The sequence below is a fragment of the Sorex araneus genome, chromosome 1, assembly GCF_027595985.1.
Source record: "Sorex araneus isolate mSorAra2 chromosome 1, mSorAra2.pri, whole genome shotgun sequence".
NCBI classification, from domain to species: domain Eukaryota; kingdom Metazoa; phylum Chordata; class Mammalia; order Eulipotyphla; family Soricidae; genus Sorex; species Sorex araneus.
In genome coordinates this window covers 440,769,379-440,782,331 of record NC_073302.1, presented here as the reverse complement: position 1 = coordinate 440,782,331, position 12,953 = coordinate 440,769,379, and the positions used below count along the sequence as shown (strand labels likewise).

At 44.4% G+C, this 12,953-nt stretch overlaps 1 protein-coding gene across 1 annotated transcript; it reads right to left on the bottom strand.

Annotated features, from left to right (window-relative positions):
- Positions 1–3,433: 3,433 nt before the first annotated feature.
- LOC129400857 (prolactin-inducible protein homolog) lies at positions 3,434–10,762 on the bottom strand. Its single transcript, XM_055123968.1, has 4 exons — positions 10,647–10,762; positions 8,666–8,771; positions 4,706–4,820; positions 3,434–3,659 (listed from the first exon to the last, which is right to left on the bottom strand). Exons 1-4 carry the CDS (start codon positions 10,739–10,741, stop codon positions 3,529–3,531), a joined length of 447 nt encoding a protein of 148 aa, XP_054979943.1. The 5' UTR covers positions 10,742–10,762; the 3' UTR covers positions 3,434–3,528.
- Positions 10,763–12,953: the final 2,191 nt, after the last annotated feature.

Below are 12,953 nucleotides of genomic sequence, written 5' to 3'. Positions count from 1 at the left end.
GCTTAACCCTCAATCCCATCACATATTTTGGCAGGCAAGAATTCTACCACTGAACCACCAAGGCCTCGATATTCGCTACATTCTTTTTTTTTTTTTTGGTGGTGAAAAATTGTAAGAGCTAAAATCTCAGCTTCTGGCATGAACATAGTGTAGTATAGTAAGGTCTGGTCACCATACTGGGCATCAGGTGCCAGAATTTACTCATCTTCTCCCTGGAATCTGCACCTTTGAGCCAGCAGCTACTCCCAGGCCCTGCAACTGCTAACCTACTCTGTTCTGTGAGTTCAGCTTTTCTAGATTCCATATGCTAGTGGTGTTCCACTTCAACTGCCTGTTCTGTCTCTGTCTTCAAAGCTTAATACTATGCCCTCAGGTTTAGTTCCTGTTGACAGCAGGATTTCCTTCTCTTGATGACAGAATGATTCTCCATTGTATCAGTCTAAGAAGTTGTAATTGTTTTTAAAAGGACATTATTGGAGCAGATAAGTAAAAACAATACATTTCTTCCTGATATCAAACATACATTTGATCGGCTTGGGCCAGAGTGATAGTACAGCGGGTAGGTACTTACCCATATGGTTCCTTGACCCCCATCAGGAATGAACCCTGAATGAAAGGGGAAGCCCTCAGTTTACCCTTGTGTCAGCTGCTGTGAGCAGTTCCATTTTTGACTGCCCCATCCTATATCTTTGACTTCTTGCAAATTACAGGGTTCCTTTGATAAACAGGGAGTTAATAATTGTTTAATATAAAATTCTGCCCTAGGGCTTAGGCTCATTTAGGAGGCTGAGATAATGGGCAATACCTAAAGCAAATAGCCAAACAAGGATCTGCTGGGTTGTTGTCAATTGATAAGAAATGCAAAGAGCCCTATTTTCATTTAAAGGGCTTATACAACAAACTGTTATCTTTTTTTTTTCAGGGTTGAAAATTTGTTTATTTGTTTGCATCAATTAAGATTTTTTTAAGATCATTTTTAAACTTTTTTAAATTGAATCACTGTGAGGTAGACCCTTACAAAGCTGTTCATGATGAGATTTCAGGTATACAGTAATCCAACACCCATCCCTCCACCAGTGTTTTTTTCTCAGCACCAGTGTGCCCAGTGATGGGAACCTCCCATCACTCCCCATCCCCCACCCCCTGCCTGTCTCTATGGCAGGCGCTTCTCTCTGTCTCTGTCTCTCTCTCTCCTTTTGGGCATTGTGGTTTGCAATATTGATACTGAAACACAAATCACTATCTTTAACTTTCCTGCAATCTCTGTAAAGGAAGACCTCATGTTCCTATTAAAAAAAAAACACCCTACAAAAGAGCCCTTAACTTAGTCCTATATTAAATTCCTCCCCACTTGGGGAGTTCCTTTTCCTTTCTTTTTTTCTTTCCAATAAACATTTCTGCTTTCCAATCTTGAGTCTAAGCGTCATTATTACTCAATATTTTTATTCTTGAAAATATTAAGAAACTGGGAACCATGGGCTAACACAGAGACCAACACAGAGTGAGGAGTAAGTGCCCGGGGCACTCACCCCTCAAAGTAAATAATCAAAAAATACAATTGATGGACTCTTCTAATTTATGTACAACAATCACATCCAGTATGTCCCTTCATGGATTCTAACACCCATTCCAGATTATAGTTTCCTGGTTCTGCTATCTTGCCCAGACACCAGATTTTCTTTCTGTCCTCCCCCAGACCCCTCCCACCATCCCACTGAAGCCTCCCATCTAGTTCCTATCACTTCATCGCTGCTCCTTAGGCCTACCCCTTTGGGAACAGGTTTAAACAGATCAACGGAGGAGAAGTTTAGAGGACCCTGAAATTCAGAAGCCAGCTCCAGTGTGGAAAGTTTTCTGGGAGGGTGTGAGGGTGTGTGTGTGTGTGTGTGTGTGTGTGTGCTGGGAGGGTGTGAGGGTGTGTGAGGGTGTGTGTGTGTGTGTTTGTGTGTGTGTGTGCTGGGAGGGTGTGAGGGTGTGTGAGGGTGTGTGTGTGTGTGTGTGTGTGTGTGTGCTGGGAGGGTGTGAGGGTGTGTGAGGGTGTGTGTGTGTGTGTGCTGGGAGGGTGTGAGGGTGTGTGTGTGTTTGTGTGTGTGTGCTGGGAGGGTGTGAGGGTGTGTGTGTGTGTGTGCTGGGAGGGTGTGAGGGTGTGTGTGTGTGTGTGTTTGTGTGTGTATGTGCTGGGAGGGTGTAAGGGTGTGTGAGGGTGTGTGTGTGTGCTGGGAGGGTGTGAGGGTGTGTGAGGGTGTGTGTGTGTGTGTGTGCTGGGAGGGTGTGAGGGTGTGTGAGGGTGTGTGTGTGTGTGTGCTGGGAGGGTATGAGGGTGTGTGAGGGTGTGTGTGTGTGTGTGTGTGTGTGTGTGCTGGGAGGGTGTGAGGGTGTGTGAGGGTGTGTGTGTTTGTGTGTGTGTGTGTGTGTGTGTGTGTGTTGGGGGTGGGAGGGGGTGGAGACCTGGGGGTGGGTCCTATGACTGCTTTGTCTCTGCTCTTTCTCCCAGAGGAAGCCTCATTGAAATAAGCCCAGAAACCTTTGTCCCACAATATGTAAAATATTCAGCGGGGTTAGATTAGCATACACTGGCATCTGACTGCAGGATGCCCTCCTCCTTTTCTTATAATAATTCCTGGCTCTAAGAAACAAATATTAAACGTAAAGGGCAGTCAGGGTTCTCAGTCCAGAGGGGTGTTTGCTCCCTGATTCTATTCTTTTTTTTTTCTTTTATGTTTGTCTCATTTTCTTTCTTTCTTTTATTTAAAAATGATTTATTGAATCATTGTGAATTACTAAATTACAAAATTATTCACGATGGAGTTCTAGGGGTTCAATCTAGGGGTTCGATCACCAATGCCTTCACTAGCGTTCACATGAATGAAGCTGGAAAATATCGCTCTGAGTGAAATGAGTTAAAGGGAGAGGGACAGGGGCTGGAGTGATAGCACAGCGGGTAGGGGGTTTGCTTTGCATGTGGCCGACCTGGGTTTGATTCCCAGCATCCCATAAGGTCCCCCAGCACCGCTAGGAGTAATTCCCGAGTGCAGAGCCAGGAATAACCCCTGTGCATCGCTGGGTGTGACCGGAAAAGAAAAAAAAAAGGGGGGAGAGGGACCAACACGAAGCTCTTGCTTGATTTGCAGGATATAAAAAACAATGCGCAAAGATAAGAGAAACAAAGGGGAAGAGAATGGGTCCTTAGTAGGAAGTTTGCTACAGAAGTTATGGGGTCTTAGAGCATGTCCTAGTTCTTCTGATACCTGCTGGATGTGAGTTACAGGGTCCTCACATTTTTCTGTGCGAGAATAAACCCTCTTTCCAGAATTTATTCTCTTCTTTTCCCACCAGTGGAAAGTGAGAACCTATACATTCTCCTGAGTGAAGTTTCTTTGAAAGACCCATGAGGTCGAAACTCTAGGTACTGCGCAGGAAGACAGCACACAGAGAAGCTTGCGGGGAATTTTATTTTAGAGCCATTGTGATTGAGTTTCCTTAGAGAACAATCCAGGGTAACAGGTCGGAGAGACATCAGGGCTTCCGCTAATCTTCTGTCGGAGTCACGGTCTTCTCCACAGAAGCATGACTTCCCACTATCGGGATCACTGCCTCATCGTCAGGGCAGATGCCAAGTTCTGGAACAGCATCAGCATGAGCCTCTATAGTCATGGTTTCTGAAAGGGACGAGAGCAAATTCATTCCCGGTAACACTTTAGCCCCAGTGTCCGAGCTGGCCAGCTGGTATCCGGAAGCACCCAGTAAGTTGTTGCCCTAAAAGTTTATGAATGTATCCTCTTCTTTACTAGATTTTTTCTTAGTCTTTCACCTTTTCACCCTGGGCACTATTGAATGAAGAGGCCTCAGTTTACCCTTGCCAGCTGCTGTGATCAGTCCCGCTTTGGGCTGGCCCATGCTACATTTTTTTTTTTTTTTTTTTGCTTTTTGGGTCACACCTGGCAATGCACAGGGGTCACTCCTGGCTCATGCACTCAGGAATCACTCCTGGCGGTGCTCAGGGGACCATATGGGATGCTGGGAATCGAACCCGGGTCAACCGTGTGCAAGGCAAATGCCCTACCTGCTGTGCTATCACTCCAGCCCCCCATGCTACATTTTTGATGCCCTGCAAATTTCTGGGCTGTTTTGGTAAACAGGGAGTTAATGATTGTTCGTCATAAAATTCTGCCCTGGAGCTTAGGCTCACAGGGAGGCTAAGATAATGGGCAATAGCAGAGGCAGATGGCCAGAAAGACTCAGATCAGCCTGACCACCCTGATTTGACCTCCCCACATTCTCTGTACCACAAAGACCCAATTTTCCTATAAAAATCTCACAAGAGAGCCAGAGTTAACTTAGTCCTATACGAAATTCCTCCCCACTTGGGGAGCTTCTTTGTCTTTTTTTCCTCTCTCTTCCACTTTCCAATAAACTTTTCTATTCCAAATCTGACTCTGAGCATCTTCATTATTCAATATTTTCACTCTTGAGAATATTGAAGAACCTGGGAACTGTGACCGAACACAGATACCCACTGCCGCAGCTGCTGCCTCACCTGTGTCACTACCCAGGTTGACACACCCGTTCCCTACCGACTCCCCATCCCCTCCTTCCTGTCCTGCTGTCTACCGGATGGCACTCTGCTCTGGATCCAGAGCCTTGTATCTCTTTACCGTTTCCCCTTCCGGTGGACACTGTTTCCTTTGATGAACAGGATACTTACGGTTGGCAGCAAGTTGCCAGTATAGGTGTCTTGGGGAATCGTTACAGAGGCAGGCGGTCTGTGTGAGGTTAAATGAAGTGTCCATTGGCAAACTGCTTTTCAGGTAAGCGCTAACCTGGGGAAGATGAGGAGGGAAGAGAGAACTCAGTATTAGTCTGGAAAGAAAAAGGGACAGAAAGACGAGAGGGTGAAGGAGGCGAAAGAGGTGGAGGAGGAAGTCCTCCACTGCAAGACCAAGACCAGAGGTGGGCCAACGGCACAGGGACTTCCCTTCTGAAGTCTTGGTCAAAAAGCTAAAATCTAGGTCAGAAAGCATTTTGACCTCAGTTCTTCTTTGTGTCACTGCAACCAACACTCTAGAGGGCTGCCACAGGTGGTCACCCAGGGCCAGGAGATTCATGCACAGCTGAGGTGTGGTTGCCTGGTTACCTGACTCAGGATGTAGGAGTTAAGCTGTGACCACCTGGTTCTTTAGGGCAAGAAGTCAATCCAGGTCTTGTTTCCAATACAGCCACCAAGCCCAGCTGCATGATTTTATTACAAGGAGAAGCACAGGGTGTTGGATTTAGATGGTAGATGTAGTGAGCTCCAGTATTGGCTCCGTGTTGTCAGTGACTGTATGACCCAGGCTGAGTTTATGTGCCCTCCTCCTGAGCTTGCCAAGGTTAAGTGGCACCCACTGGCCCCAGACCCTGCCATGAGTTCAAGTGGCCCTCCTGTTGACATTGGACTCAGGATACTCTGGGGCTTTGGGGTTTCTGCAGAGAACCCTCCCCTTGACCTTGCTGCCTTTTAATTATATAAGCCATAGTGTGCCTTGTGAATTTGGCAATTTCAATGCTTGCCTAATCAATGCAGAAATGTCATATCCCACTGGGAGTGAGCACAATGCATGTGATTGGATTGCCAAAGACCTGGCACTTTGACTGCCTTAAACTATGTGTCCTCAAGTTGAGTAACAGCTTCACATATACGATGTCTTCAAACACTAAAATCTAACTTGACTGTTTTATTTATTTATTCACTTTGGGTGTTGTCTTCCCCAATTCAGTGGTTCTCAGGCATATTCCTGGCTCTACACTCAGGGATCAGTCCTGGTGGTGCTCAGGGGACCATATGGTTAGCAGGGATCAAACCTGAATTAGCCATGCAAGGCAAGCACTGTACACTCTGTACTATATCTCTGGCCCCTAATTTGACCTATTAACCTGTGTGATTAAGAGACATGCATAGAACTATATACAAGTTTATTTTCAATATTTTATTACTCTTTAATATGGCATCTTAATGTAAGTTGATACATTTTATTTCTGTACATATAAACAATTTTTCAGAGATATATACCCAAATCCTGCTGAGACCAGTTAAATGGCCAAAACAAAAATAGTGGAGACTACAGTTTGCATTTTCCTTCAACCCTTAAGGATTATATAATTTTCATATTCAAATACATGACTGAGGACATATTCTTTTAAAACTTTATTTTTTGATCCAAATAACATACCTGCTCAAAAATTCACTTGCAAACACACTTTAGGGAGAAGTAAAGTTAGGAACTATGCAATTAACATTTAGAGAATTATATATATTTTTATATTTATATAACATAAATGTACTTTATAGCTATATTTTACCGGAAATTACAAAACTACTGGGCCAAAACTAATAAAATTTATATAGTTTTTTTTTCTAGTTACCATTATCATCTATCTAGGAGTTTCTTGACATTTACCTATATACTTGGAAGGTTTTATTTATTTTTAATTTTTTTGTTTAGGGGCCACACCCAGTGATACTCAGGGGTTACTCCTGGCTCTGGAGTCGCTACTGGTGGTGCTTAGGGGCCTATATGGGATGCCAGGGATCAAATTCAAGCTGGCCGTGTGCAAAGCAAATGCTCTCCCTGTTATACTATCACTCTGGCCCCAGAAGATTTTAAAAAGATTCTTTGATCTTATTGTACTAGCAGTGTTTTTGAAAACAAATATTTTTTAACCACAATGGTACAAAATGTATCACTTGTCATTATTGATTAAACACACTCACTAAACATCTATCACTTATCTGGAGGTGGGAATAGGCATCTATTATTTTTTTTTCTAGATCAGCATTCTCACAAAAATCGTGAACACACACTTTTATTCAAATTTGCATTGAAGTTATAACACATAAACTGCAAGATAAAATGATTTTGATTCAACCCTTATTCCAAGTGAGCATACAGGGCTCATATTCTGGGATTATAAAACAGAAAGAACAATAGGCAAAGCTGTATTCATCTTTGCTCATAGATCTGAAATATTTCTCCTAAAGGGGCAGGGTTATTTCTAGGACAAACTTGAAAGGCAGTGGTTTCCAACCTTTTGTACCTGAAGTCCAGCACCATTCCTAAAAGTGATTGAAACATCTGCTTTAAAGGATAACAAACCTCTGATCCCAGTTTTGTTTCCAGTTCCATCAATGGCCCTTGGTCTAGTTGGAATCAGGAAATTAATGCCGAAGGCAATTAGCAGTTCTACCCCAAAAGAAATCCTTCGGGAAGGAGGCAGGAAGTTACGAGGGTCCTACCTTAGAGCAGACCAGTTAACAAAGGGGCAGGTGTTTTTTTCTCTCAGATCACCTGAAAAGACCTGGGGAAGTGAAACAAGGCTTTCTCTTCCTGGGGGAAACGTCCTTTTTGGCTTAAACGCTCACAGACCTGATTTCCTTGTGTTCCAGATCAACTAGACAAGAAGGATCTTGTTTTAACCCCTCCTGGATGAAGCACGGTTCTTGGATCCCAACCTAGGTGTGCCCTGAGAGCTTATTAGAAGTATGGAAGTGCTGGCCTCCCCCAGAACTACTGACTGGGACATGCTTTTACAACAGATTTTCTGATGTGTTCAATGTGCATTACCATTCGAGAATCTCGAATCAGGTTGAAAATCAGATTTCCCCTCCATCTACTTCCACTTCCTGAACAAGGGCAGTTTTGCCTTCTGAGAGCCCCCTTCCCCAACACCTGTCATTCTTGGACTTTGGAGAAGCTCTTACCAATTCTACCTGCTACACTCCATTTCTTTTTTTTTTTTTTTTTTTTTCTTTTTGGGTCACACCTGGCGATGCACAGGGGTGTTACTCCTGGCTCTGCACTCAGGAATTACCCCTGGCGGTGCTCAGGGGACCATATGGGATGCTGGGATTTGAACCCGGGTCGGCCGCGTGCAAGGCAAACGCCCTACCCGCTGTGCTATCTCTCCAGCCCCTACACTCCATTTCTTAGACTTTTCTTTTTTCCCTCTTTAGCTCTGCTTTCCTACCTCTGGTTTACTCCTTCCTCTTTCCTAGCCTCTTACACTTTTCTGGTCTAGAGTGCCCTTTATCTGCAGAGTAGCACTGTAGCACTGTAGTCCCATTGTTCATCGATTTGCTCGAGCAGGCACCCAGTAACGTCTCCATTGTGAGACTTGTTGTTACTGTTTTGGGTGTCTCGAATTGCCAGACTCTGCCGTGCGGGCGGGATACTCTCAGTAGCTTGCCGGGCTCTCCGAGAGGGATGGAGGAATTGAGCCCGGGTCGGTCTCATGCAAGGCAAACGCCCTACCCACTGTGCTATCGATCCAGTCCGACACTACCACTGCAGTGGGGGTGGTGGGAGGGATGCAGGGACCATTGGTGGTGGAAAATGGGCACTGGTGGAGGAATGGGTACTCAATCATTGTATGACTGAAATGCAAGCACGAGAGTTTGTAAGTCTATAACAGTACCCCCAAGGTGATTCACTAATTAAAAAATTTAAAAAAAAAAAAGAATAATCTTCCCCAAGTTCCTACAATTGCCCTGAGGCTCTAACATATTTGAGGATGTTTCAGTAATAGGACTAATTGGAATATGCAATATCAAAATGAGAGATTAATTTCACAGACCTTACAGTAAAGGGGTAGATGTTCCTTGAGTTCTTTCCCCCAGTCCTCTACTTACCACCATGCATTCTTCCAGTTCTGTGCTCAATGTAAGCATTAAAAGCGTCTCTTCAGTTTCATTTGCTGTGTCCAGAAATTCCATAGTCAGATTTATATTTGTTGCTCTAGTTTGGAAGAAGAAGGGCAGAGATTACCAAGCTATCATGAGATCGAGAGGGCAAAGGGGTAAAGAGGAGGGAGTAGGGAAGGTGCAGAGGGACAAATGATAGGAATTGTGTCAGCTGCTGAGCTACTGTGTCATTCCTATCATCTCCATAGAAGTTTTGAGTTTTGTTTTTTTCCCCTCTTTGGTGAGAGCGTGCAGATTTAGTCTTGATTAATAAGCAACTTGGATACTTGATTTAAACCTGAATATCTTTGTATTTAGATATCTGAGTATCTTTCCATTTGTCAGTTAAAAATAAATAGAAAAGAAATGAAGTACAATACCACATTACAAATGCAGCAGCTAGTTCGCAAGGGGGATGGAGCAAGTCAGCGCTAGGAAAAAACCCACATAATAGAATCCCACTCAGACCTAAACATCTCACTGTCCACAAAGTTCGAGTTTGGAGGATGCTTGAAGATAGTCTTTGGTTTTCCAGCAGGTCTGGGTATATTTTTGTGTGTCTAGCTATGTAAGGGATTGGACACATGGCTATGTTTAGAGACATCACCTATTGTGGTAGGGAAAATAGTACCAAAGTACTCAATATTTTTTATTCAATGAGGCTTGGGCTCAAGACCAGACTTTCCAGAAACTAAATTTCTCTTATATAGGTGGGACACGGCAGAGCCTGGCAAGCTAGCCATGGTGTATTCGATATACCAAAACCAGTAACAAGAAGTCTCACAATGGAGACTTTACTGGTGCCCTCTTGTGCAAATCAATGAACAGCAGGATGACAGTGCTAGAGTGATAGGTGGGACAGAGGGAAATTTGGTTTCCTCACCTAAATGCTGCTCTGTTTCATTTTCTTAATACCCAGAGCACCCAGAGTGGAAGACTTAAGTGTCTTCTGAATCCTCTCACTTGTAAACAAATTTAAGATGGAAAATCATGTCAGAGAGTTTCCTGGGATGAGAGATAGTCAGCGGTAGCATCAAGAATTGGGCAGCCCCCTGGGGTCAAAGGCCACTTGTTCAACTGCCACTCACGGATAAGTGGAGCGACATCATCTCCGAACCTGTCCGGTCCAGGGTTTCTTAGAACATCTGCCTCTGTGATACAAGTTTGTCTAGTTGTTGGTGGTTTTTCCCTACTCCAGATGAGACATCTGATCTAGTTACAGAAAGGACACAGTCCAGAACATTGAATCCCAAGCCCTGTTCTTATAGGGAAAACTTTCTACATTTATTGAGTCATGTTCCTTCCAAGACCCTGCTTCATTTTTCTCTTACTCCCCCACCTTTTTTTGGTCTTCTTCAAACACTTACCCTCAATAAGTTGGTTTCTGAATCTGTGCTTCCAGATCACCGGGAGTTGGGGGGTGAGGCACATGTCTCCTTGTCTTCAGTAGAAGGGTGCACGAAATGCTAGGTTAGCTCAACCTCACCCTGGGCCAAAAATAGTGACCAGGGTTTCTGATCATTCAGTGAGTCCTACCAAAGCTGAGCAAAGCTATTACTCACTGACCTACTAAACTCTTCATTCCGGGAGGCAAGGCAAGGTAACAGAGGGTGCGGGTGACTGAGCAAAAATCTGAACAGAAGGGTAGATTGTGCAAAGATACAAATCAGAGTTTTAGAGCGAAACTAACTTTATTACAGACAATACGCATTCTGGTACTTTCTTTTCATGAGCAACTGAATAGATCCCATGGAAAAGGGAGGGAAAATCATGGAGCTTTGGAAGAAGAAAGTAGAACTTGACTAGGGGGTTCTTTAATGCTCCTGAGACTAGATTCTAGGAAGCTGAAACAGTTTTCAGGAAGGGGCATGGAGAGCTTAAGAAGTGGAAACCTTGTGGGTTTGTTTCTGAGGAGAAAGGGATGACTCACTCATCTTCCTGAGCGTTGTTGATCACCAACTGTAGACAGAGAGCTAGAACCAGGATGCCCCAGCTGGCCCTGGACAGTTGCAGGAGGGATTTCATGCTGAAGGAGAGTGTGCGATGTCCCGAAGAAGTGGGATTCCAGGTATGTAGCACACACTTTATATGAAGATCAAGGAGGTGAGGGAGTTGCCAAGCCATCCATGTGCTCATAATTTAATTGACCTTCCCAGTTAAGATCTTTCTTAGTTGGCATAAAGTTTATTTTGAAATAAAATTTGCTAAAGTCAACATTTAGCTGGACTGTCCGAGTGTGGCATAGGGGCTGGATTGTCTTCCCCATTGTCTTAAACTCTGGGTGGCTCTATGGGCCCAGAATGAGCCAGGGTTCGATCCCTAGCACCCTGTATGGTCCCCTGGATTTGCCAAGAGTGACCCCTGAGTTCAGGTCCAGGAGTAATGCCTGAGCACACCTGGGCATGGCCCAAAAAACAAAAACAAAAAAATCTGAATGTCTTATGGCCAGGACCTCAAAAGACACGCCAGTGTGTCAGCTCCTTCCTGACTCTCAGAAGTGGTTTCTTCTCATCATGAAGTGCCTGTCTGTCTGACTGTATGTCGCCCTGCTCTCCTGGTCTCTAGTGAATATGATTGTTGGATCTGATTTAAGATTACAACTCTAAGCTGTTTTCTTGATCTTCTTACAGCAAACTATAGAGGAGACATTCTATAGAAAATTCCCTGGGGGTGCAGGGTGTTGTGGCTTCTCCAGGGGCTACCACTGATCATGCAGGTGGGGTCCTGCAAGGCGTTTCTCGGGCTGGTGGAGAGGCAAGACCAATGTTTTGGGGGTCAGGAAGGTATTTATTGGGTCCTTCCAAACTTCCAGGCTAATGTTCCCAAGTCCCTACCACAGAGCTGCATGTTAACTTTAGATGGTTTCTGTATATAGCTATACCCTCAAACCAGATGTTTGATACCCAAGAGTCTAATATCTCACAAGAGATTATTCCTCTTATACTTTTCATGCATTCCAAGTGCACTGAGGACCCATAAAGAGACGGAATGCCCTCATTACAACAAAACCAAACTCTGTCCCGTTGGTTCCTGGAAATCACATGCCTTAGATCTACAGGATCCAAAAAACTTGATATCTCTGACAGTGATATTTATCTTCACCCAATTCATTGTTTCTTTACTAATTATGTAGCATTGTGGAATTCATTTTTTTTTTAATTGACTCACCGTGAGAACAGTTACAAAGCTTTCAGGTTTAAGTCTCAGTCAAACAATGATCAAATACCCATCCCTTCACCAGTGCACATGTTCCACCACCAAGAACCCCAGTATAACCCCCATCCCACTCCTCCCCCTACCTGTGTGGCAGATGATTTCCACATCATTACAAAATTTACATTCAATTTTTCAATTAAAAATTACATTCAATTTTTCAACAGAAGACCCACCATTATTATTTGAAAATTTCCCCCAACAATCAGACCTGCTGAAAAGGCATCATTAGATAATTTGTTTTCTATTGCTGATAATGAAGAGCATATGATGTCGTGTTGTTAGGGTCGAGCAGACCTCTACCCAGGGGAGGTGCGGAGGAACAAGACCGAGACAACTCTTTCTGCAAACAGACAGGGTTTATTTAGGCCAGCATGCTGGGGCTCAGCAGCGTACCTAGAAGCAGGCAGGGGCTGAGAGCCCCAGCTCAGGAAGCAAGCAGTTTTTACACAGTTTCAGATCAAAGACCATACAGTTGTCAGGTATCAGTGAGTTAGAACAAAGACCACACAGTTGTCAGGTATCAGTGAGTTAGAACAAAGACCACACAGTTCTCAAGTATCTGTGAGTTTGCTGTGTCAATTCCTAGAATTATACCCAAGGCCTCTGCATCCCACTCCTGTCCGAATGGGGTGCTTCAGGCCCTTGTGTCCTGCTTATCTGGGCCATTCCCTGTGTCCAGTTTACGGGGCCATTCTGTCCAGATGGGGTTTGGCCCAAGGACACAAATCACAAAGCTGTGGAGCTGTTACAGAAGGCAAACTGGCAAGTTAGCAGAAGCATTTTTCAAACTTCTTTAACCCTGCATGTGCCGACCCTTTCAGTGCGGCAGGAACAGTGGCTGCGTGATTTTGGATTTCTGGCATTTTAGTAATTAAGTCCAGAGGGATTTCTGCCAGAAGCCGCTGGGTTCTGAGATTGGTTTGTGTGCCTCTGGGGTCGTGGCCATTTAGGAGCTGGCAGAGCTGTTTGTGGGCAGCATCTCAGGGTCTTGTCAGGGCGGGTAGAGGGGCCAGTTCCATCC

Excerpts from the sequence above, each read along its gene's own strand:
- LOC129400857 (XM_055123968.1), bottom strand. The coding sequence starts at position 10,741 with ATGAAATCCCTCCTGCAACTGTCCAGGGCCAGCTGGGGCATCCTGGTT. Across the intron at positions 4,821-8,665 it reads AACTGGAAGAATGCATGGTG|GTTAGCGCTTACCTGAAAAG; the intron begins GTAAGTAGAGGA and ends CATCTTCCCCAG. Across the intron at positions 3,660-4,705 it reads CTGGCAACTTGCTGCCAACC|AAACCATGACTATAGAGGCT; the intron begins GTAAGTATCCTG and ends CGTCCCTTTCAG.